Source organism: Vicugna pacos, chromosome 19 (genome assembly GCF_048564905.1).
Source record: "Vicugna pacos chromosome 19, VicPac4, whole genome shotgun sequence".
NCBI classification, from domain to species: Eukaryota; Metazoa; Chordata; class Mammalia; order Artiodactyla; family Camelidae; genus Vicugna; species Vicugna pacos.
The window spans coordinates 20,484,837-20,508,276 of NC_133005.1; the positions used below are offsets into that span (position 1 = coordinate 20,484,837).

The following is a 23,440-nucleotide window of genomic DNA, read 5'->3' on the forward strand; positions in this document are numbered from 1 at the left end:
CAGGGGGTTCCTATTTTGTCTGTGAAGCAGCAAACCCTATTGCCTGTTGACAGCTGGTGGAGGAGGGGAGGTGTCAGAGCTGAAGGGGAGGGAAGCCCGGGAGGACTGCTGGCAAGCACCGAGGGTGGGTCTGGGGAAGATACTGTGCAGCTCTGCTTCTTCATACACTCATTCATTCATTCTGCAAATATTAACGAATAGCCTGCTACACCTGGCACTATTTTGGATACAACCTACATCCTAGTGGAGGGGGAACAGATAGACAAAGAAACAGACATACAAATAAAAAACAATAACAACAAAAAACACTATGACATCAGGGAAAGAGAAAGGCTATGAAGAAACAGACCACGGGAGGGACAGAGACTGCTGGGAGGCTGTGAAAACGGGGTGCTTGGGGAAGTCTTCCTAGAGAAGTGACGGGTGAGTAGAGATCTGAACTCAGCAAGGGAAACAGACTTGCACTATCTGTGAGCAAGCATTCTAGACAAAGGGGACAGCCAGGGCCCCCAGAAGAGTGCTGTGGAAGGAAGCAGGGGCCAAGAAGAGATCACACGGGACGCTGGAAATCACCTTTTATGCTCACTGCAATGAGAGTCACTGGAAAGCAGGGGGGCGCAGGACCGGATTCCTACTGTTAAAAGGATCAGACTGGCTGCTGTGGGGGCCAAGCATCGAAGAAGGGACACCACACAGGAGGCCACTGCAGCTGTCCAGGGCAGAGAGGAGAGGTACAGGGGAGGAGGTAAGACGTGATCGGGTTCAGGATCTGTCTTGTAGGGAGACCCAAGAGGATTTGCCAATGGCAGATCTGATGATCCAATGTGAAGTGTGACAGGAAAAGAAGAGTCGATGATGTCTCAGGTGTTTGCCCTGAGCCAGATGGTGGCTCAGTCGAGATTTGATTTGGGAAGGAGCAGTCGGAGTTGTGCTTTGGACACGGAAGCCTCTGTAGGTGGTGTGGCTCTGTGTTGTTCGCTTTGCTCTGCCGTGTTCTGCCCAGCAGGTGTGGCTCTGTGGTTTTCTCCAGAAGTACCTATTGGTGACCCAGACACATCTGTGGAGGAAGCAGACAATTGATCCATGACTGGGATTATGCTGACTGGCTTTAACAGAACAAATGGCGAGAAAGTTAAGGACACCTGAAAGAGACTGGTGAAATGACAGACAATGGAAAACCCCACTCCTGGAACCAGTTTTAATTAATCAAGACCAACCACAAGTGATAGAAACCTACCCCCAACTAAGCCAAAGGGGAATCAGTGGCTGGGAAGGGCACTGCAGTAGCACGCAAATGCAAAGAAGAGCTCTAAGACGCCAGGTCTTGGTCATGGCCTTGACCTGGACCTGGACAGATGACTGCGTGAACCCACGTGCCCAACATATGAGAGGGGGCAGGTGACAGATCCAGGACAAAAAACAGTAACAGGCTCTGGAGTGAAGCAGAGAGGGAACAGCCAGCGCAGCAGATCAAAACTGCGCAAGCACTGCGCTCCCTGAGACAGCATATGCCTGACATCTTGCATCTCCTAACAAAGATACAAGAGTTGAAGACCCCTGCAAAATCAGTGCTCAGCAACCACCACCAGAGTCCTGGGAGGCGAGAACAGCTTTCGCACACATCATCTCCAGGTAGACAGTGTGAAGCTGGGCTACATCCAAGCCCTTCCTTCTTGTATTCAGTACCCAACATGAGCTTGGATGTCCTGGATGCCACGTTAGCAGGGCCACAACTCCCTCCTGTTTGTCGAGATTTGATCATCCTACACAAATCAAGAGTGGCCTCAACAAACAGCCCAGCCAGTCATTATGAGAAAACACGGCTGCCTGGAACTCTACCGTTATGTTTGGCAGACCACCCATTAGACAGGCACTTCTCTAGAAGTGAACCGGCAGCCCACCTCACTCTGCACCTTGGGGTCACCCTTGAGTTCCTCCCGACAGCCCCAGGCAAATGCGGGCTGACTCAAACCAGAGGCGCTTCACTGCTGCCTTTGTTTGTAGGGGAGGCCGACATTCCAAGTGGCTCCCAGGAGTGGGAGCTAATACTGCCCACCCGTCCCAGAGCAGCAAAAGTGGAGCCAGCATTTGCCAAATATCCCCAGGCCCCCTGAAGGAACATTTCTGAGGCTTCCACAAAGCCACAAACAACTCGCCCGCAGATTCACTGATGCTCACAGCACAAGAAACCGTGCAACCAACTCTACATAGAATCCAGTGCCAGCAAAGGCCTCCTACAGACGTAGCAGGCATGTGTGTTGGCCTGAGCAGGCCATATTAGACACCCCAAATACAGTCCTCTGAGTTTCGATCAATGCCACAGCTGTTTCAGAAAACTAGTCACAGCAAGGAACTCATGCTGTGTCCCCGGTACACCTAGTCTCCGGTCCATTTTCCTGGTGGGCATATGCATTCATCTCTCTAGGGTGTATGCCCAGGAGTGGAAATGCTGGTGGGCACATGGCCAGCTTCAGCAAATCTGCCACACAGTCTCCCAGTGTGGCCCTGCCCAGTTCTACTCTTTCTAGCAATGGCCTTAGATTTTTTTCTCCCCTCAATGGCACCAGCCTCTCCTTTTTATCAGCAGTAGACTAAGCCTGCACTGTAGCACCGAACAGAGCTCGGATCAAGTCTTGGCATCACCTCCTACCTGAGTGACCTTAGGCACATGACTTGCATTACTGAACTCTCAGAGGTTCTGTCTGCCCCCTGGGATGAATCACCCTCCCAGCCTGAGCTCATATCCATGTCAAATTAAGAGAATCTACGCCCAGCATTTATGAGCGCCCTCCTGACTGGCAGACGGTTGGCACCAAGTGAATATTCTCTCCCTTCCTCTTGCCCACATCTGAAGCTCCCCAACATGCAGTCATCAAACAAACATTTCCAGCTCCTCACCCTCATAGAGTTCTTTAAAATTTCTACTACACCTGTGATCCTGAGACTCTCTGTATTGCTTATTACTTTCACCTCCCTGACTTAAGAGACAGGCCACTTCTGTACATCCCACCAGTTAGTGGGGGGAAATCCAGGGCATGGGGACGGTCCGAGCTGGATCAAAGTTAATAGAAGCTGCTTCGTGCAAAGTAACTCTGGTCAGGAAGGAGACACTCTGACCAAAGTCAGGTCCAAATTTACATTGTCTATTTAAGTATTATTATAGAAAGATCTCCAAGATACATTATGTTACCTAAAACAAGCAAAATGCAGGACAGGATGAATAGTTTGTCACTTTTGTACAAAAGGAAGAGAGAAGGGTATGTATTTATAACAACATTTCTAGAAATGGATACACAAGATTCTAATGACATGGGGCCATGGGGAGCAGCAATCGTACTGGGGACAGGTGTGGGACGAGATGTTTCAGTGTATCATTTTATAACTTCTGAGCTTAAACTACCCTGATGGATCCTCTGTTCAAAAAAAAAAAAGCAATATTATACACTTACAACTTTTTTAAGTTATACATCAGGTGAATATGAATCCCTGAAGATGTCTGGTGGATCAACCCTGGCAAAGCAAGGATGTCTCTTAGATATGTGCATGCAGGTGTGTGTGTGTGTGAGAGAGAGAGAGTGTGTGTGTGTGTGTGTGTGTGTGTAGGGGTGGATGTGCACGTAGGTGGATGTGCAGGTGGGTGCAGGGAGGCATGTGTATGGGTGTGTCTATGTGCTGGACATCTCCCTCACAGCCTGAGGTGAGGGGGGAGAAGATGTGGACTCATGCCAAGGGCAATGCGCTAAACATCTGAGAAGGGGACCCAACCTAAGTTCATCCAGAGTTAGACCAGGGGGCGCACGTGGCTTTTCATCACTTCCTCCACTACCCAGCCCCTCAACTCCACAGAATTCGAACTCTATCACTAGAAATCTGGAGTCAGAAAATGACTAAATATTCTTTAAGGTTCTATGCATGTGTACAGATGTAGTTGTGTATAGGTATATGGGTGTGGGGTGATGTATCTGTGCAGGACTGAGTGTGTGTAAATGTGTATGTGGGTATTTAAGGGGTGTGTGTATGTGTATTTTTTCACTCAGCAAAAGAGTGGCCAGACTATCCACCTTCCCAGAAGTCAACAGGAGCAGATGACACTGAATAGTAATTAACACACCTGAGCCACAACGGATATCCCCTCCCATAAAACTCACCTTCACTCCATGTGGCCGTGTCACTCAATCAGGCTCTGAGAAGTCCAGCAAAGGGCCAGTGGGCAGACCCAGGCCTGTCCTGAAGGAGCTGGGGCTGGGCAGTGAGGAGCCCTTACCCCTGAGGAATCTCACCAGCAGGAAGGGAAATGACCACACACAGGTTGGGGTGAGGGGATGCCCCTTCCAGCAAAGGTAGGCATCTTCCCTTCTGAGGGTACAGCCAGACCACAGCTCCCCGCATTGTCCACACACACATAGACACACACACACACACACACACACACATACATGGCTGAGAAAAAAATGGGAGAAGTTGAGGAGCACAGGAAGGGCAAGCCTCTTTTATTATCCCAAAATGCAAAGACTTGAAGGCACTTACAATAACAAGGCGGGAGAGGAGGGGAGGCGTGAGGAGGTTGGAGGTCAGAGCACAGAGGTAAATCAACAGACCCCATCCTGGTCACCACCCGGCAAGGGGAAAAGGAAAAGCTACAGGGCCAGGTCTGAGGCCAGTCGGGTGTCTAGCTCTACAAAAGATACAAATCCACTCTACAGAGGATTAAGGAGTGAGGAATACACAGCAGCAAGGGGCAGGGCTGGCAGTCACGAGTTAGTGGTTCTTTAAGGAACACGCTCGGCAGCTAGGAAGCCCTCAGGTCCCCTGCTGGAAGAGGTCTCGGTACATCTCAATGAGACGAGCAGCCTCGCGCTGGCCAGAGAGCAGAGCACCATGGGTGGTGGAATAGTACTTGCGGTGGGTGGCCTCACCTGAGAACAGCACCTGCATGGGCTGGGGGGCAGGACAGGGAAGTGAAGGTGGAGGAGCAAGAATGGCTACCTGTCTTCCCCAGAACCCCCCATCCATACAAGTCAGAGAGGAATGAGCAGGCATCTGAGATGCAGGTATTGCTGTTTCCACAGGATGAGGAATTGCCCGTCCCACCTGCCCATCTTGCCCTGCTTCTTCCCCAAACATCCAGGCCTCAGTTCTTTCTGCTCTGAGGCTTTTATGAGTCCTGGCTCTGCAGTTTCAGAAACTCACTGTGCCTCTTATGAGTGAACTCAAGGAATGACTTAACCTCCCTAAACCTTGATTTTCTCATCTGCAAGATGGGTTTATACCATCTACTTCTGAGGGATTAAGTGAAATAATGTATCTAAAGCACTCAGAACCTGAAGAATATAAGTACTTGATAAAGTTAGGCAGTAATTTAACAAACCTTTATGGAGCCCCTATTAGGTTCCAGGGACTGTTCTGGGCACTTGGAAGATAAAAGGTGACCAGGCAGCTGCTCTGAGGAGCTTCCTTGCTGGTGGGGAAGCCAGACATGAAACCCAGTTATTAAACGGTGTCAAATGTGACATGATGGGTGTTTGGGTGAAGTTCTGAGAGCCCAGAAAAGAGGCCCACTGTCAGGGGGCTCACACAAAGCTTCCCAGTGGACAGGATCTTTGAGCTTCTTCTCTGGAAGATGCTAGATAAATCAACAGGCAAAGGATGTTTCAGGAAGAAGGAAAAATGGGGGCAAAAAATGCACCAAAATAGGTCTTGTCCAGAAGACAGTGGGGATTTTGGTATAGCCAGGGCTCAACCTCAAGAAAGAAGGCTGTTTAGGTGTGGTCCAAGCAAAGTGCTTGCATTCCAAGCCTGAGTTTGGATTTTACCCCAGTACATCTTAAACTGAATGTGCAAAGGTACCAGCTGGGGATCCTGGTAGAATGCAGTTTTTACTTTAGCAGGTCTAGGGTGGGCTGAGAATCTGCATTTCTAACGTGCTCCACATGATGCCACGGGGCTGGTCCATGGACCACCGACCTTGAGTTGCGAGTTTTTAACCCACCAACAAGGAGCTGCGGAGGTGGCTAAGCTGAAAATGGGGCACACGTTGTGGCAGAGGGCAAGCTGCCTACTCCCACAACGAATCTCTTTCTCCTCAGAACAGAAATCTTGACTTTTAACTGGTTTCATTGCCATCTGCGGAGAGGGGATGAATCCCAGCATCTCTAGCAGCTAGTAGTGTCATGTGACTACATTCCAACCAATCAGCTTCAAGCACACTGTTGCTTAAGGACAGTGACTCAGCACCAGGGGTTCCGCTCTTTGACCAGGCAGCCTGGCACTGACTTGGGAGCTAGAGCAGCAGCCTCCACAGCCCTCTTGGACAACAAGCTGGTCTGGAAGATGGAGCGAGTCACTAACGATACCAGCCCCTGACACCTACCTCCGGATTTCCTTTTGTGTGACAGAAGTAAACTTCCATCTTGTTTAACCCAGTTTGTTTTGTTTTGTTCTGCTTTGTGTCACATGCGCTAGTTCTAACTGATACAGGTGACAAGAGGTTTGCTTTTCGGGAGGACGGCTGTAGCAGCAGTGAAGGCCTTCTCCTCTCTCCCCCTGAGCACAGCCAGGGCAGGCACAACACACATTGGTTGACTGCAATCTTCTTCACCAATTACACCAAAGAATTATTTTAAATATAATTCTGTTGGGATTTTAACATTTATTGTATGTGTATGCTTGATAAAGCAAACTCAAAATCTACTTTATGGGAGCATAAATATATATAATTATAGCTTTTGACTTATAAATATTTTTCTCTATATATTATTATACAATTGATATAATTTGGGGGAGGGTCAATATTCTTACTTTTATTTTCTAAAACATATTGGGGAAAAATAAAGCATACTGAGGAAACTTACTTCCACTGAATCAGTGCTGTCCATTAGACTTTCCTGATGACAGAAATGCTCTAGAGTGACACACTCTAACATGGTAGCCATGAGCGACATGTGGCTCTCAAACTTGAAACACGGCTAGTACAACTGAGGAACAAAATTTTGTATTTATTACTTTAAATTGTAATTAATTGAAATTCAACGTGGCTAATGGCTACCACATTGGACAGCATAGCATTAAAACGGCTCAGTTTTTACGATTTCAAGAAAGCATTTGGTAGGGGTGTATAGCTCAGTGGTAGAGCACATGCTTAGCATGCATGAAGTCTTAGGTTCAATCCCCAGTACCTCCATTTAAAAAAAAAAATACACTAATGTGATACATGTTTAAAAAAAATAGAAAGAAAGAAAGAAAGCATTTTAACACATCTCAGTTATCGACTCCATTTGTTCTTCCTGATGTTAAGGGCATATTTTCTTGTTTTCTTTTTCATTATAGGAGTTACTCCATCCATCTTACCTCGACAATCCTCAGTGACCACCACCACCCTCCCGCTCCTTCCCCTGGACCAAACAAACCCCTCACAGAGGCCCTGGCCCGGCAGCCCACGCACACCCAGCACACCCCCCACTCACCGCTGTCTTGGAGCTCTCCGTGTACGGCAGGGGCTTGGCCAGCTTCTCCACGTCTGCCCCACTCGAGCCCACCTGCGTATACGAATAGGAGCCACGGAAGTAGGGGTTGCTGCCCCAGGCTGAGCGCAGGATTCGCCGAGGTTTGGGAATGTTGGGGTTCCCTGTTGGGGAGTGAGAAGAGTCAAGGGGGGAGGGTGAGACATGGCTGCACACTGAAGACACACCTAAGCAGACGACTCCCACTCTGTCTCCAGGGTTCCAAGAAGGCTGGGCTGCTACAGGTAGGCACGGAGGATGGAGGAGGGAGGGCGGGAGGGAGGATGGGGTTCAAGCTGTGTATCCCCCAATGCCTCCTTGTGACCTCCCTAGCAAAACACCACCTCTCTGTGGGCCTCAGTTTTCTATCTGAAAAACATTCCAAATAATCACGTTCCCCCTTCCAGCTTCAGGGGTTCTTGTGAGGGAGGCTCTTCTGGGATATTGGAGGAAGCATGTTCAACTAAAAGAATCAGACAGAGAAACACAAATCCATCTCTTAGCAAGACAATGTGAGTAGGAAATGGGCGGTCTGAGGCTTTGCAGTGATATCTGAGTTTACCATCAGCCCTTAGAAAGAGAAGAAATGCAGAGCCTGTGGTTCTGAGTGTCTCAGGTTCCATACGGGGGAGAGCCTGCATTTAAGAGCCCAAGGTCAGGTGTGGCACCCTCCTCGCATCGCCACCAGTGGGCACACCACCTCAGTATCACAACCTGGGGATGAGGATGCTACCACACAGTTCGGGATACTCAGAGGGTCCGGCAGAGGATGGCAGCTGGAGCCGGCCTGTGGAAGCAGGCGGGGGGCAGGGACGGGGCGCACCTGTGAACTGCCGCAGCATCTCCGTGCAGATCTCTGCCACTGCCTCGTCGTCGCACTTCTCCATGACGAGGGCCTCCTCCCCGCAGATCCAGCCACTCAGCACGTGGCCGTAGCGCTCAGGCGGGTAGAGGACATCAAAGCCGCAGATCTTGCGGTACCAGAGCTCAGGTGGGTAGGTGAGGGTGCGGCTCTCTGCCTCATCCTCCCACACAAACTGTAGGCTATTGCACTCCGGGCCCCAGAAGGGCTCCTCGAATTCTAGAAAGATCTTGTCAGTGGTGCCGATGCCCAGGCGATGGATGGCAGCCACCTTCTCGGCGGGCAGGCTTGGCCGGAAGAAGCTGGTGTACTGCCTCTTGAGCACGCCCAGGGACACGGTCACGATCACGTGGTCCGCCGGGATCACCTCGCAGTCCTCGCACTCCACCACCACCGGCCACTGCTCATCCTCATCCTGCCTGTCCCCCCGGGGCTCCTCTCCACCCTGGCTGCCCTCCCCAGCGTCATGATTATGGTCACCCTCCCCCCGGGGCTCAATCTCAGGGCCCCGGGGGCAGCCTGAGGCCTGGTCCCAGTGAACACAACGGACAGGTTTCCCCAGCTGGATGACGTGGGCCGGGATGCCTTCAGCCAGCAACTCCACAACCCGCATGAAGCCTGAGGGGATGATGTGGTGGGCACCAGGAATCTCAGTCCACTCCCCAAAGGCGCTCAGGGATACCTCATCCATGCTGTGTGAGCTACTCTCACAGCTCTCCACCTGTAGGAAGAGCCAGAGGGGAGCCAGGTGACCGCCAAGGCTGAGCAGGGGTAGGAGCAGGACCTCAGGGCAGTGCCGCCCTCCTCGGACCCAGATTCCCCAGAATCAGTCTTCCTCACTCTGGCACCTGTACTCAACAGAGCTTCGCGATGGCAAAGATACCTTCAGGTACTGCTGGATCATGGCGAGCTTCAGGCGTTTGGTGGCCTCCGGGTCATCAGGGTCATTCCTGATACGGTTGCGCACCTCCTCTCGGGTGAACACCCCCACGCTGTTCTGACTCTCAGCATTGACTGGTTTACCATGCCGGAAGAACTCCTGGGTCAAGTTATAGACCTGCAGAGAGACCCCAGGAGACTGAAAACACATTTATCCCACCGCCATTTCAGACCTCAGAGCCCCAGCTCAAAAGTCACCAGCTCCCACCTGTTCCCAGGTGTGCTGAACTCATGGCGCCTCCCCCTCGGTAAATCAACATGGTAGTCAGTGCTGCCCTGAGCTGCACCATCCAAATCAAGACTTGAGGATGTTAAGTTGCCCTGGGCAGCCAGCTCCCTTGCCTCCAGACACAGGCGGTGGGATGGGACCCAGAGGCTTTCTTGCTGGGCCCTTGCTTGGAACAAACTGAAACGGCTGGTACCATACAGTCTGCGGGAAAGGAACTGCCCCATCGTGGGCTCTACATGGCTGAGCAGACTGCCCACTGGAGAATCCAGGTCTGCACACGTTTCTCTTTTCCAAGAACCAAATGCATAAACTTCCCCTGACATTCCTGCCCAAGTGTATCTACTTCACCCTCTCCCAGGAGTGCAGTGTGGGGTGGTAGCTTGGACAATGTTTTAGGGCAGAGGGAGCAGAAGGGGCCCTGAAATATCATCTTTCAGGAGACCCTCCCTCGCTGTGCTCAGGTCCACACAAAGTGCCCCCTTTACTGCAGGACCCAGATGCATCTCAGGAAGATGGCATGTTGGGGCAGGGCATGTGGAGAGGAAGGAGTCCCCAGTACGCTAAGAAATGGAAATATATTTCACGGGCATATTTTGGCAAGAACTCCAACCCACACTTCACCAACAGAAAGCAATGAACAATCCTTTGGAGCAGGGTCCTATTGCCTCGCCTGCCTGGTAGGCATACAACTCCCACCAAATACTGGGCAAGTCTCCCCTGAGAAAAGTAAGCAAGTCCTGGGTCAGGCATTGGATCCCCAAAGGGAAAGGTCTGAGCCCCAACATTTACTGAACAAACATTTACTGGGCTCTGTGCCTGACACAAGTTGGCACAGTTCTGAGCTCCTGCTCTCACTCAAGTTGGGGAGACATCCCAACTGGGCTGTTTTCATATGATGTGCTGTGCTATGACAGAAAAGAACCCAGGAATTGTGAGACCAACTCAGATAACCTCAGACCAAGTCAGGACATAGCCAGGTAAGCAGCAGGAGGGAGAGAGTATTTCAGGTAGAAGGAACAGCATACTCAAAGATGAGGGAGGATGTAAGATGCATTCAGAGTGGTTCAGTCTTTGAGAGGGTATAACTCAGTGGTAAAGTGCATGCCTAGCATGCACAAGTTCCTGGGTTCAATCCCCAGTACATGCATTAGAAATAAAGTAAATAAATAAACCTAATTACCTCCCTCCAAAAAATAAAATAAAAATACAGAGTGGCTCAGTCTCGCTGTAACGGGCAGCAAGGAGACAGGCAGTTGCAAAAGATGACTTTGAAAAAGCAGGCAGAGGCCAGGGCATGAAGGACTAAGAGTCAAGTCAAGGACTCCAGACTTTATCCAAGACCCTGGCATCACTGAAGGGCTGTGGGCATCTTCACATGCCCACTCTCCCTCCCAGGACCCTGGCCAGTGTGGGCTCCATGGCCAAACATCGGTGGCTGGTGCTGATTAATAGAGTGTTTACCTTCCTAAAGTGAGTCTGAATGTGGTCAATACACATTCATAGAGATTTGTCTGCCCTGTAACCAGGCCGAGGCTGCTGGAAAGAAGGTGGCACTGCACCCCCACCACCACTCCACCCAAGGGAAATGCCCCACCCCATAAGACTGAAACATGAATTAGATATGTCTCTGAAACATAGAACACAAAGAAGAAAATGAGTTAAATTGTTCATTTTTTCCTTCCTACTGTCACAAGATGCTGGGCGTTTGGCCTTAACTGGAGTCCTCAGCAAATTCCTCACCCAGTACCACTGCCAAGGAGTCAGGCTTTCAACTTGCCTCCTCCTCCCTGGGGTTTTCGCTTTAGTGATAAGCAGCATGGTAGTTGCAGGCTAGTCAGCTTACGCTGACTAAAGGCGAAAGTGCCCAGCTAACAAATTTAGTCCATCTACATGATTCTTTGTGTCAACCATTTGGAGAGCCTTAACTGAACACGCATTTGTCATACAGATACAGTCTCCTGTCCTGGCTTAAATGACATCTTCCCAAGGTGACCCAAGGGATGTGGGACAGGCCTGGAACAACTAATAATACTCACCCCAATTCTCATGAAGCACTTTTCACTGGAATCTCATTAAATCATCATGACACTATGAAGTACGTATAATTGTGCCCATTTTACAGATGAGGAGAGTGAGGCTCAATAACTTGCCCATGATTATATAGCTAATAAAAGGTAGAACTGGTATTTGAATCACAGTAATCATGCTCCAGAGACTAAGCTCTATATGATAACTACTGTACAAACTCATTTATTTGTTAACAAATGTAATACATTCAAATGAGTAGCCCTTCAAAGTCATCACCTTCAGGGGGAGGACTACGTATTTATTCATCCTCAGGCAAGGCTTCATGCTTAGTAGTACATCTCTTCAGAATAGCCTCCAACATTGTTTAAGAGTTACATAAGGAAATCTGTCTCTTCACCTCATGGTTAACATCTCCTCTGACCCAAAGCACACCACCAGAGTGAGAACCCACCTTTTTCCAACCTACTTTCCATGACTCCCACTCTTGGCTTTCAAACATCAAACCCATAAGAAGGAGTTGATGATGATCTATTTTGAAGGACATGTAAAAGAATAAGTAAGTTATGGACCCTGAAAGTCATTCTCCATGCTTGAAGCACTCACAATAACATAAGAATCAGGACATGACTTCCCAGTAGACCAGGAAGGTCTCCTTTGAAGAATATTAGTTCTTATCTGCTCAGTAGTAATATTGAGTGACAACGCACAATACCATGGAACTGTACACAACATACCTTGTGGGTACACACACATAAGACACTAAGTGTGCCTGCCCTCCTCTGAGCAGGGACTACCCCAAAGCAAGGGTCATTTCCCCTTTCCCATGCCCAAGAGACATAGGAAATGTACAATAGGTGCCTGCTGGCCAATTTACTGACCTGAAGCAAAGGTTCACTGCACTATAAATGACAAGCTAGCCAAAGGCAAGATCAACATGTTACCTTGCCTGATGAGTGCACTTCACAGCACCACTGAAAGACACTAAAAATGTTAACACTGTTAAAAAAGCCTGAATAAGACAAGATGTATATCACTGCCACTTCTATCAGACACTGCACTGGAGATTGCCAGGACAACAAGGCAAGAAAAAGAAATGAATAGTTTTAGGTTATGCTGTCCAAAACAGTAACCACTAGATACTTATAGTAATTTAAAAGTAAATTAAACATTTAGTTCCTCACTATTACTAGCTACATTTCAAGAGCTTAAAAGCCACATGTGACTAGTGACTGCCATCCTGGATAGTGCAGGTCTAAAACATCTCCACTGTCATTGAAAATTCTATTGGACAATGCTGGTCTGAGGATTAGAAGGGGGGAAAGCAAAATTCTCATTTTTTGGTATAGGATTATATACATAAAATTCCAAGATACAGTTAGAATATAAATTAATATGATATATTAATAGATATAGTATCATAATTAAAAATAATTTAGCAAGAAAGCTAAAATCAGTACCTAAAAATAAAGTATAAAAACCCATGACATTTTTCACATTACTAGAACAAATAATCTTAAAATTTATATGGAATCAGAAAAGACCCCAAATTGCCAATGCAATCTTGCGAAAAGAGAACAAAGCTGGAGGTATCACGCTCCCTGACTTAAGACTATAGTACAAAGCTACAGTAATCAAAACAGCATGACACTGGCACAAGACGACACACAGACCAATGGAACAGAATAGAGAAACTAGCAATAAACCCATGCACAATTACTCTGTGATAAAGGAGATAAGAATATACATGGAAAAAAGATAGTCTCTTCAATAAGTGGTGCTGGGAAAACTGAACAGCTGCCTGCAAAAGAGAGAAATTAGAACATTTTCTCACACTTTATACAAAAATGAACTCAAAATGTATTAAAGACCTAAATGCAAGACCTAAAACAATGAAACTCCTAGAAGAGAACAAAGGCAGACTACTCTTTGACATCAATTATGACAATTATGACATTTTTTTGGATTGTCTCCTAAGGCAAAAGAAACAAAAGCAAAAATAAACAAATAGGACCTAATAAAACCTAAAAGCTTTTGCACAGCAAAGGAAGCCATTGACAAAACAAAATCCAAAATATATAAACAGTTCATACTACTAACAACTCGATTCAAAAATGGGCAAAAGACCTGAATAGACACTTTTCCAAAGAATACATACAGATGGCCAACAGGCACGTGAAAAGTTGCTCAACATAGCTAATCATCAGAGAAATGCAAATTAAAATGACAGTGAGATACCACCTCACACCTGTCAGAACGACTATCATCAAAAAGACTACAAATAACAAATGTTGGCGAGGGTGTGGAGAAAAGGGAACCCTCCTACACTGTTGGTGGGAATGTAAACTGCCATAGCCACTATGGGAAATAGTACAGAGATTCCTCAAAAATCTAAAATCAGAACTACCATATGATCCAGAAATTCCACTCTTGGGTATATATCCAAAAAAAAAGAAAACACTCATTCAAAAAGATACTTGCACCCCAATGTTCACTGCAGCATTATTTACAATAGCCAAGATATGGGAGCAACCTAAGTGTCCATCAAGAGAAGAGCAGGTAAAGAAGATGTGGTTTATATTTATAATGGAAGACTACTCAATCATAAAGAAGAGAATGGAAATCTGTCATTGGCAACAATGTGGATGGACCTAGAGAGTATTATGTTTAGTGAAACAGGTCAGACAGAGAAAGACAAATACTCTGTTACCACTTATATGTGGAGTTGAAAAAATAAAACAGATGAATAAATGTAACAAAACAGAAACAGACTCAGATATAGAGAACAAACTAGTGGTTACCAGTGGGGAGAGGGAGGAGGGAGGGGCAAGACATGGGTAGGGGATTAAGAGATACAAACTACTATATAACAAGAATATATTGGATAACATGGGGAAATAGAACCATTATTTTGTAATAACTTTAAACGGCGTATAATGTATAAACATATTGAATCACTGTGTTGAAACTAATATAATACTGTAAGTCAAGTATTCATCAATAAAAAAATGAAAAAAATCAGTTATACTTCTATACACTGGGAACAATTAGAAGATAAAGTTTTTTAAAAATTACCATTTATGAGAGTATCTAACAATAATCACACACCCACATACCTAGTAATAAATCTAACAGAAGATGTTGGAGGCCTTTCTGGGGAAATATTTAACCATGAGTATCAGTAATCTCTTACCTAGTACCTCTTGACTCATCATCTTCATTCTAGTCTCAAATTTTCTGATTTTCCGAACGCAGGGCCCAGAGAGTGTGCAGACATGACCAGGATCATGACCGTAGAAGATCCCAGCAGCTCGTCCAGCCCCCACCACTGACACACACACACACGCACGCACACAGCCAGGGTGCTCCCTGCCCCCCACACCCTTGTGACCCTCTGCCCCAGTGACGCCTCACCTCGTTGTATAAATCACTGAATTCCTCAACCACGTCCTTGGGGACCCTGCAGCCACGGTTGGTGAGGTAGCAGGCCACGCCATTCTTGGAGTAGAGGCTGATGCGGCCCACACTGCGCTCCCCATCAGTTGTCTCTTCCAGGAGGCCATTGGCTTCTGCTAGATGGTAGATGGGGTTCCCGTGGGAGCCATGGATCCACGTGGCTCCTAGCTCAAAGGTGGCGTGTCCTGATGGCGACAACAGGCTCTTAGAGGGACAAAGACTTCTTCAGAGAGGGCCAGAACACTGCCGCACGTGCCCTCCTCTAAGAGGATCCTTCCACCCCCAAGAACAGGGCAGAAAGGGGATTAGGTCCCCCTCTGGCAACAAACACTCCCAACGGAAACCACGTGTGGCACAAAATGGGCTCCACTTGATGGCTGAGGTAACGTCTACCCTTAGTGACTCTACGATCTGACCCCAAGTCACCTCACTAGAATTAGAAGGCTCTCCTTCTAAGATAACACCAGACAACAGATCCTCCTTCCTCACTGGTGCCTCCCCCTTGTGAGAAATTCTATGGGCACCAGAGGGTACAATGGTCCCAGTGAGGGGAGCAAGGGTACCTGAAATCCTCAGTGAGGAGGCCCAGAAGCAGGCCCTGCCTTCCAGACCCTGGGTCCCCATCTGGCCTTCCTCCAGTTCCTCAAAATCCAGTGGCCTAAACGTCTACGCCCCCTCTCACAGACGGAAGATGGTCACCTCCCAACTCAGTCTAGGGCAGAGGAAAGAGGGCAAACATTCCGGTTTGGAAGAATACTCCCCAAGGGAGTCTAAACCAGACTTCTGGAGAAAACTAAGCTTTCTTGTTCTCTGGCACAGGTGGCAGAGCCCTAAGAGTGACCTGGGCAGAGGGCAAATCCCGAGCCCAAGCTGGCACAGGGCTGGTGGCTGGTTCTACCCTCCCGTCTGTAGCCGAGGTACCCGATGCTCTGGCCTGGACCTATTTCCTCTTCGGGGCCTCAGTTTCCTTTTCTTGTGCTGCAGGGACTGTGATGCATTTGTCTCCTTCCCAGCCGGGCTCCCAGGTAAGTTGGAAAAATGAAAGGGGAACAGAAAGGAACATTTTTTTGGTGTTTTGTTTTTGGAGGCCTGATTCAAGACATCATGTGTGGTAACTTTTTTGCCAAGATGGTCACAATAATTCCTTCTATCCTGACACACATGGCCCCTTGCAACACGACTTTGCCAGTCCTCCCACCAGGAGCTGGAGTCTGTTTCCCCACCCCTTGAATCGCGGCTGGACTTGTGACTTGCTTTGATTAGCAGAACACAGTAAAAGCGACATTTGTGGCTTCAGAGCCTAGGACTCAAAAAACCTTGTGGCTTCCACTCTCACCCTCTTAGAATGTGACCACCATGAAAAGAAACCCAGATTTCTGGAGCCACAGAATATAAGCAAATAAAATGGTGCTGTTTTAAGCCACTACATTTTAGGGCGGTCTGTTACGCAGCAATAGCCATCTTAATGCACCAAAACAGACAACAATCACCCCTCACCCCCAGAACTGGGCATTCCTCTTTTTTGTGCTTTCTCTTTCCTGGGCTGTTTCTAATTAAACCATCAGTTACTAAAAAAAAAAAAAAAAAAAGGCATTGTAAGCAACTATGTACCAAATACAGAGCAAGAGAAAACACAATCAACCTCAAGCCACAACCAGAGAGACAGAATTTCCTGGTGTCTCTGGAATCACAGGCAAGAATGTGTAGTAAGTCCCTTTGTCTGGAGAAAGTGGGCAGACCAGAGGGCACAAAAAACTGGAAACCCAGTGACCTTCTTCCCTGGGCGGGGTTCCTGGAGGGGCAGTGGGGACATCTGTTAGTAATTCATTTTTACAGCCTCAGGCTTGGGGCTCCCCAAGGCGTATTGCTTAGTTTGAGCTCCCAATAGGAGAAAAAGGGGGCCTGCAGCTTGGATTCTCCCCAGGGCACACGAGGGAGCTCCAAGTCACAGTCACTCGGCAGTGATGTCCAGGCATGGGGTATCCTTCCTGGCTCCAGACACTAGCATGAGCAGCAGTGAGGTGAGCAGCTCAAGGTCAACATCAAGGTCAGCACTCCACTCCTATTCCCCAGGCTCTACAAGGAGGTGGGGCAGCCCAGAGCAGGCCTCTGTCTGAGAATGTTTCCTGCCCTCTCCCACATGCCCCTCACCTCTGTCATCCTTGCTACATCCCTGCATCCGAAGAGTACCAGGCACCATTTTCATATCTACCTCACCGTGTCCTTGGACTTCTGGTCACCCCTCCGGCCCTTACCACCGGGAGTCACGGCCAGCACTTCACACTGCAGCAGGTGCACCTGCAGCCTGGGCTTTCAGCCTGTGTTGTCTGCACACACAGCACACGCACATGAGCCCTCACTTGGACTTGCTCTCCCATCTCCTGGCAGGGTCTGCCTCGATCCAACTCCACACATACATCATTTCATGTGTGCAACTGCCCCCTCCTTCTTCTCACTACCTACCCAACTCCCCCCTCACCTGAGGCCCACCAGAGCCCCCTCCCCTATGAGGAAGGCTTCCTGCCATATGCACGCCCTCAGCCTCCTGCAGCCCCATCCCTTCCACCTCATGGCCTTGAACCATCACTTTCCTGCACAGCACGCCTCAGCTGTCAACTGCCACTGAGACTGGGCCATTTGTCCTCCCATCTTCTGCTTTTATGTCAGACCCTGAATGTCTTATCAAGACTCAAGAACCACAAATGGAGCCATCCCATCTCTAAGGCTCCTGGCCAGCCAATCAGATGTTGAGCAAAGAGTTTCAGGGCTTCCCAGCTGGCTGGCCCCAGGTTTACGAGCGCCCTGGACTATACCTTCATCCTCACCGCCAACACACACTCGTGTGTGTGCCGGGGAAGAGAGATGCAACTTCACTTCCAGGGAATGCTCTCGGGAAAGACTTTTAATGTGATCAAACTTTCTGGAAGAAGAGAGAAGGTTCTCATGTCGCCTCCACCTCTGCGTGTTCTAAGTCTGAACAGCTACTTCTTAGAGCCAATTGCCCCATTCATCAAAAGCAGGCACACAGAATCCACTTGGCCTTGCTGCCCATGGGGGAACAGACACAGACCCCAAATCCTCTGGAGGGTCCAGGCAGCCCACACACGCTAGACCACCATGAGTGGTTCCACTGGGCCATTTTCATGGTCTCATTGGTCAGATCCCCTGGCTGAGAAACCCTAGCTTCCAGCTGCAAGTCAGGCGATTTCCCACCCTCTAGGACCTCTGGCAAAATCTGCCCCCTGCCAAGGGAAGTCTCTTACCTGGCTGCTTTCTCCAGAGTCCTCATTACTCTGCAATCTGGACAGACTCTTCCCAGACAATCCTAAGACCTGTCCATCACTCATAAGGAGGCCCGAAGTCTTCTTCCACCTCCACTGCCCTGAATTCCTACTGTCCCAGGCCTAGCTCTCAGTCATGATACACTAATTCATACTCAAAAGCTCATGGCTAACAGAAACTTGCAGAATTCCTTCTTGAGAAATAGAAATCGGTCTACCCACTGCCAAGACAGTTTGGTTCCGGGTGTCTTCACCCTTCAAAGCACTGTAAACCCTAGATCATGTTCCAGAAATGGTGGCCAGAGCCGTATCCTGCCCGCCTGAGAAGGGTGCTGAGGTGGGCAAAGGAAGTTTCTGGAAAATGCCCAGGCAACATGCATGGTGGAACACTTACCCCAGGAAAGAAGCTAAAATAACAAGATTTTAGTCTGGGCCAGAGCACTAGGGGACAAGAGGTGACCTTAGGAAGTGACTAGGCTGAGGTGGACTGAGGCACTCACCAAGTTTCACGCTCTGTACACGGCCTCCAATGCGGCTGGAAGCCTCAAGCACAGTGACATCCGTAAAGCCCTGCTCCAGAAGTGCTTTGGCTGCAGCCAGGCCAGCCAAGCCAGCGCCGATCACCACCACACGAGGCTGTCCCCTTCTCCGCAGGCCACGACTGAGAGGGTCATCCGCACTGTCGCCACTGGATTCACAACTTTGCATACCGTCCGCACTCACCTCCTAGGAACCTGCAGAGGGGAGGGGGTCACAGCTCACCCGCTCTGCCTTCATTCCCACCTGCCCCAAGAGATGCTCACAGGCTCTGCCCTCAAAGGGGGACCTTGAGCCCTCTCACTCCCTCCCCAAGGACCTGAACAAGAAAAGCTATTTCCAAAAGATGTGGGGGAGGGGGGAGAGCCAGAGGGAAGGAGATAGGAAGGGAGAATGCACTGTGAGCCCCCATCAGCAAACAGGAGAGCTGAGAGCCCACCTTGAGCCTCTGAAATCGATCAATTCCACCCCACACCTGACAAGGATGAGACTAAAGTCAACCAGGAAGGGAATGACCAAGAAGGCCAAAGTCAGGAGCAACAGACCCTGGTGCTGCTGACCCTAGCTCAGCCCAGCACAACCCTACCCAGCTGCTGTGGTCCAGCTCACGTCAACCCCAGGATGCTCACAGGGACCCCAGGATGCTTGCATGGACCTCAGGATGCTGGAGCAAATCCCAGGATACTTGCACACACAGCACCAGACACCCTGTTCTCCCTCCCTTGTCTGGACTTTCCCTGGCACTCTCTCTTCTTCGCCCCTTCTCTTCTCCTCTTGCTTTCTGTTAGTCTTTCAAAGCCTCGATGAGGTGGCAATTTGGTAGGCAGGATACAGTCCTGCCCTTCCCCCAAAAAGTGCCACAAGGCTGGTATCAGATGAACCTCTGCTATTCCGGGTAGGTCTCCAGTTTTTTTCCCAGGCCACTCAGCCCCTCAGTCACCGCAAAGCAGCAAAGAGCCCAGGAAACAGTGGACCATGAGGACCCGTGGCACTTGAGGCCAGACATCAAATTGACAGTTATGCTAAGCCAGCTTGCTCAGAGACGCCAGCCTAGGCAACTGATGGTTGGGAGGCTAAGGGGGTCTTTGAATCTGACCCCAGGGCTGGGAGAGGCTACCCTTCTATTCCCAAAGTGACCACGAGGGTTTGAAGGTGTCTGCGGGCCATCCCAAGGGGCCACTCAGCTCTGATCCTGCCCCTGTTCATTCCCTGACCCAGCTGCCTTTGCTAAGTTTTCCCTGGCAGAAGCTGCATACTGTCCAGGTAGACATACCATCCACAGCATCCAGGGGAGTGAACGGGGGTGGAAGGTAGATTCTGGGCAGTGGGCAGGGGGCATATAAAAACCTGTCACCCATACCTAAGAAAGCTAAGCATATAACCCTTCCAGTGACATAGCAATCCCACTCCCAAAAATACACCCGAGAGAAACAGTTTATTCCACCAAATAGATACACAAAAGAACGTGCATAGCGGCTTTATTCATAATAGCCAAAAACAAACACCCCAGAGGTCCATCAGCAGAAGAATGGATAAAAATACTGTGCTACGTGTAGCGTATTCATACAAGGGAATACTCATCTGCAATAAACGGAATCAAACTACTGATATTCTCAACATTACATTGAGCAGAAGAAGCCAGAGACAAAGGAGCACCATACTGTGCGGCTCCATTTGTATGAAATTCATGAAGAGGTACCATGACTCTGTGATAACAGAAGAGAGATTGGGAGGAAGAGAATGAATGAAAGTGGTCAAAAGGGAACTTTCTAGGGGTGGAAGGAAAATGGATGGATCTTTCCATGAATGGTAGTTACACAATGTGCATAGTTGTACCCTTAGGATTTACATCACTCACTATATGTATGTGCATAAGTACGCATAAACACCTCAGTAGCCATTCAGATAGACATTCCTGGCTCCCATAAAAAAATAAAATAAAATAAATGCAGCACACTAACTTCCTTATCCACACATTTCAAGGTCTGATCACTTAGGCTTCCATCCCACCCTGAACAGCGCTCTCTAAGAACTTTTGATCATAAATTTTAAAAGGGGTCTTTCTCCCCACCCACTCCACCTGCCAAAAAGCCCCCAAACTCCCTCCAAACTACCCCGCCCCCCCAACCCATAGGCCGACTCGACTCGGTACAGGACTGTTCCATAGAGGGCCGGAAGGTGGCGCCCGCTGCTCGGAGCCCCTCGGAGGCAGTGTGTCCGGTTCAGAGGCAGGGGCTTCCCAAACAGCCCCGCTCCCTGCCCCGCTTCCAGGAGATCCTGTGTCCTGGCTTTCCCTCTTCCTCCTTCCTGTGTCCTTCTGTCCTTCTTCTGTTCCCCCCCCCCCAATTCGCACCCCCGCCCCAGTGATGTTCTGTTCGGCCTCCTGGAGGCACGGAGGTCAGAGCTGGCTCGAGTCCTTTCCTCCCCTCCCCCTTACAATTCCTCCGCTCCCCCTCTGACTCCGTCCTCTCCCTCCCCCAGGTTCTCCTCGGGAGGACTAAAATTAGAGGTGAGGGTGTGGCTGCCTGCACCGGAGGCCAGCGGAGAGGAAGAGTCCGCCTAGCGGCACAGGCAAGGGCCGTGCTCCGCATCAGGTTTGTAAACACGCAGGGTGCTCAGAGCTGCTGCTGACGCCACCGCTGCTGGGCCTGACGGGCACCCGGCTATGCGACGACGTGGCGGACCGCCCGCCCCGCCCCCATGCCCCAGTGCGCCAAGGCTGGGGGGCTCTGCCCCTGCGCTGGTCTCTCGGTCTCCAGCCCTACCTCCAGCCCAAGGCCTGCCCCCAAAACAACCACTTTTATACAATAAAGATTCTCAGACCTTACTGGTGGAACTCATTCTCGAAAAGCTCCTATGGGGATTAGGATGTAAGTGGGATGAAACTGGGGGTCCAGCTGCCCCTGAGGTCCCTAAGGACTCATCGCAGAGCCTCCCAGGCTCCCTGCAGCATCATCTCTGAATCCCTGGGGCTAGGATAAGCTGCAGCCTTGGAGCCCTGTAGAGGGAAGGGATGCTTGGGGCAGCAGTGCATTCCCAGGGTGGGTACCTGAACTCCAGGCCCTATATGGATGTCAAGAGATGCCCAGCATTTTCAAGAGCCTCATGTGGGAAACTCATTTGTAGTTCTGCAGCTAAATTATGGGCCGACTTTCTTTGGAACGTGCTTCAGAAATGGCTGGCAGGAAATGCAGGCAGGCAGTTTGCCTTTAAGATGAACATGAAAGGACCCCAAGTTCCCAACATGTCAGAGACCTTCAACTCAAACAGACATGGTGGGAGCAGGTAAACAGGGATGGCCATGTAGGGCACCTGTTCCCCTGACCCTCACTGCTAATCCCATAGTTCCGTCTCCCTACAGGCCTTGTCCCAAATGGGCCTGTGAACCTCTGGGATCCTCCAAGAAGCCAAAGAAGCCACATGCACAGCCTACAGATGGCGGAAACGAGGAGACTGCCTATGGCCCCCGACAGTGGCCCATGGAGCCAGCATACCCTGGGGTCCAAACTGAAGAGGAGACAGAAAGCCATAGGCAGCAACACCTACTCTAGGCTGGAGCCTCAGCTAAATGCTGAACTGGACCTTTGGGCGCTATTACCTCTACCCTCTAGGGTAGAGGGGTGAGGGGAGAAAATTTGTTTTCTGTTGGTTTGTCATTTTTCTTTCGGAATTTTTTTCTTTTCATTTTATGAGAAATGCCTTGATGAGGAAGAAGAATCACTTAATGCTCCTCAGTGCCTGCCTGTCCTCTTGCCTTCAGGAAATAAATAAATAAATAACATCCCCTCCTTGATCTGTATGCACAAGAGAAACAGAACACCCTGTACTTTTTCCGAGCAGATAAAGGAGAGAAGAAAAAAGTGCTGGCTCAGCCAGGCAGGGAGGGGGAGGGGGAGGAGGAGTTGGGAGCAAGAGGAGGAGGAGGGAGGCACCAGGCAGCAGCCACTTGCCTTCTGGCTCCTGCTTCCATGGCCAGTTGGGGGTGGGAGGCTGGGGCCCCCAGGTCTGCAGGCAGGCCAAGCCTGGTAGCTTCAGGAAATCAGGCCCACCCTCATTCAAGACGCCCAGATGCCCAACGGCCTCCTCGCCTTTCCCCCACCCTCCTCCAACCCGACCCTCCCCACCATTTCTCTGGCCTGCAGGCCACCATCTCCCCCTGCAGGCCAGAGCCAACACTGCCGAGACTGAACCTGCCCAAGAAGCCAAACTGGAAAGAAGGTAGCAGGGGAAGGAAAGAAGAAAAGAGGGAAGAAACACATTGTCCCATGGCAGGGTCACCAAAGAAGGATGGATGAAGGCCAGGCGCTGGGCACCCAGCATGTGTCCACTGCCACTTCCCCACCCCCCTTCTCTCAACATCCTCACCAATTTCATTTTGTCACCCTCAGAAGTTCACCCGCCAAGAAGAACCTCCTAATCGCCAGATAACTAGAGACATGGTTTAGTCCTGGCCTCCAACATCTGACTCCGCTGAGCCCCTCTTGGAAATGCCCAGAACTGAACTGGGGGCATCAGGAATCCCCTTATGCTTTCTCCATCACAGTTTAAACCACTGGAGAGCCAGAGCACGCCCAAGGCTCCATCCTCAGTGCAAGTCCTGCCCTTACCCATC

The 23,440-nt window shown here is 49.6% G+C and overlaps 1 protein-coding gene across 6 annotated transcripts in view; it reads right to left on the bottom strand.

Annotated features, from left to right (window-relative positions):
* Nucleotides 1-558: 558 nt before the first annotated feature.
* Nucleotides 559-23,440, bottom strand: part of SMOX (spermine oxidase) — a 41,511-nt gene continuing 18,629 nt past the window's right edge. Inside the window, exons 1-8 of one of the 6 annotated variants that reach the window (XM_072943863.1) lie at nt 18,792-18,930; nt 15,574-15,722; nt 14,969-15,195; nt 9,245-9,418; nt 8,323-9,082; nt 7,464-7,624; nt 5,369-5,458; nt 4,462-4,938 (exon numbers count right to left, since the gene is read on the bottom strand). In XM_072943863.1, the coding sequence (XP_072799964.1) occupies nt 4,801-4,938; nt 5,369-5,458; nt 7,464-7,624; nt 8,323-9,082; nt 9,245-9,418; nt 14,969-15,195; nt 15,574-15,634 (1,611 nt within the window). In that variant the 5' untranslated portion in view covers nt 15,635-15,722; nt 18,792-18,930 and the 3' untranslated portion in view covers nt 4,462-4,800. Of the gene's footprint in view, nt 1,058-4,461; nt 4,939-5,368; nt 5,459-6,851; nt 6,975-7,463; nt 7,625-8,322; nt 9,083-9,244; nt 9,419-14,968; nt 15,196-15,573; nt 15,723-18,791; nt 19,026-23,440 lie in introns of those variants that run through there. The other 5 variants (XM_072943861.1, XM_072943864.1, XM_072943862.1 and 2 more) reach the window with 5 other exon arrangements.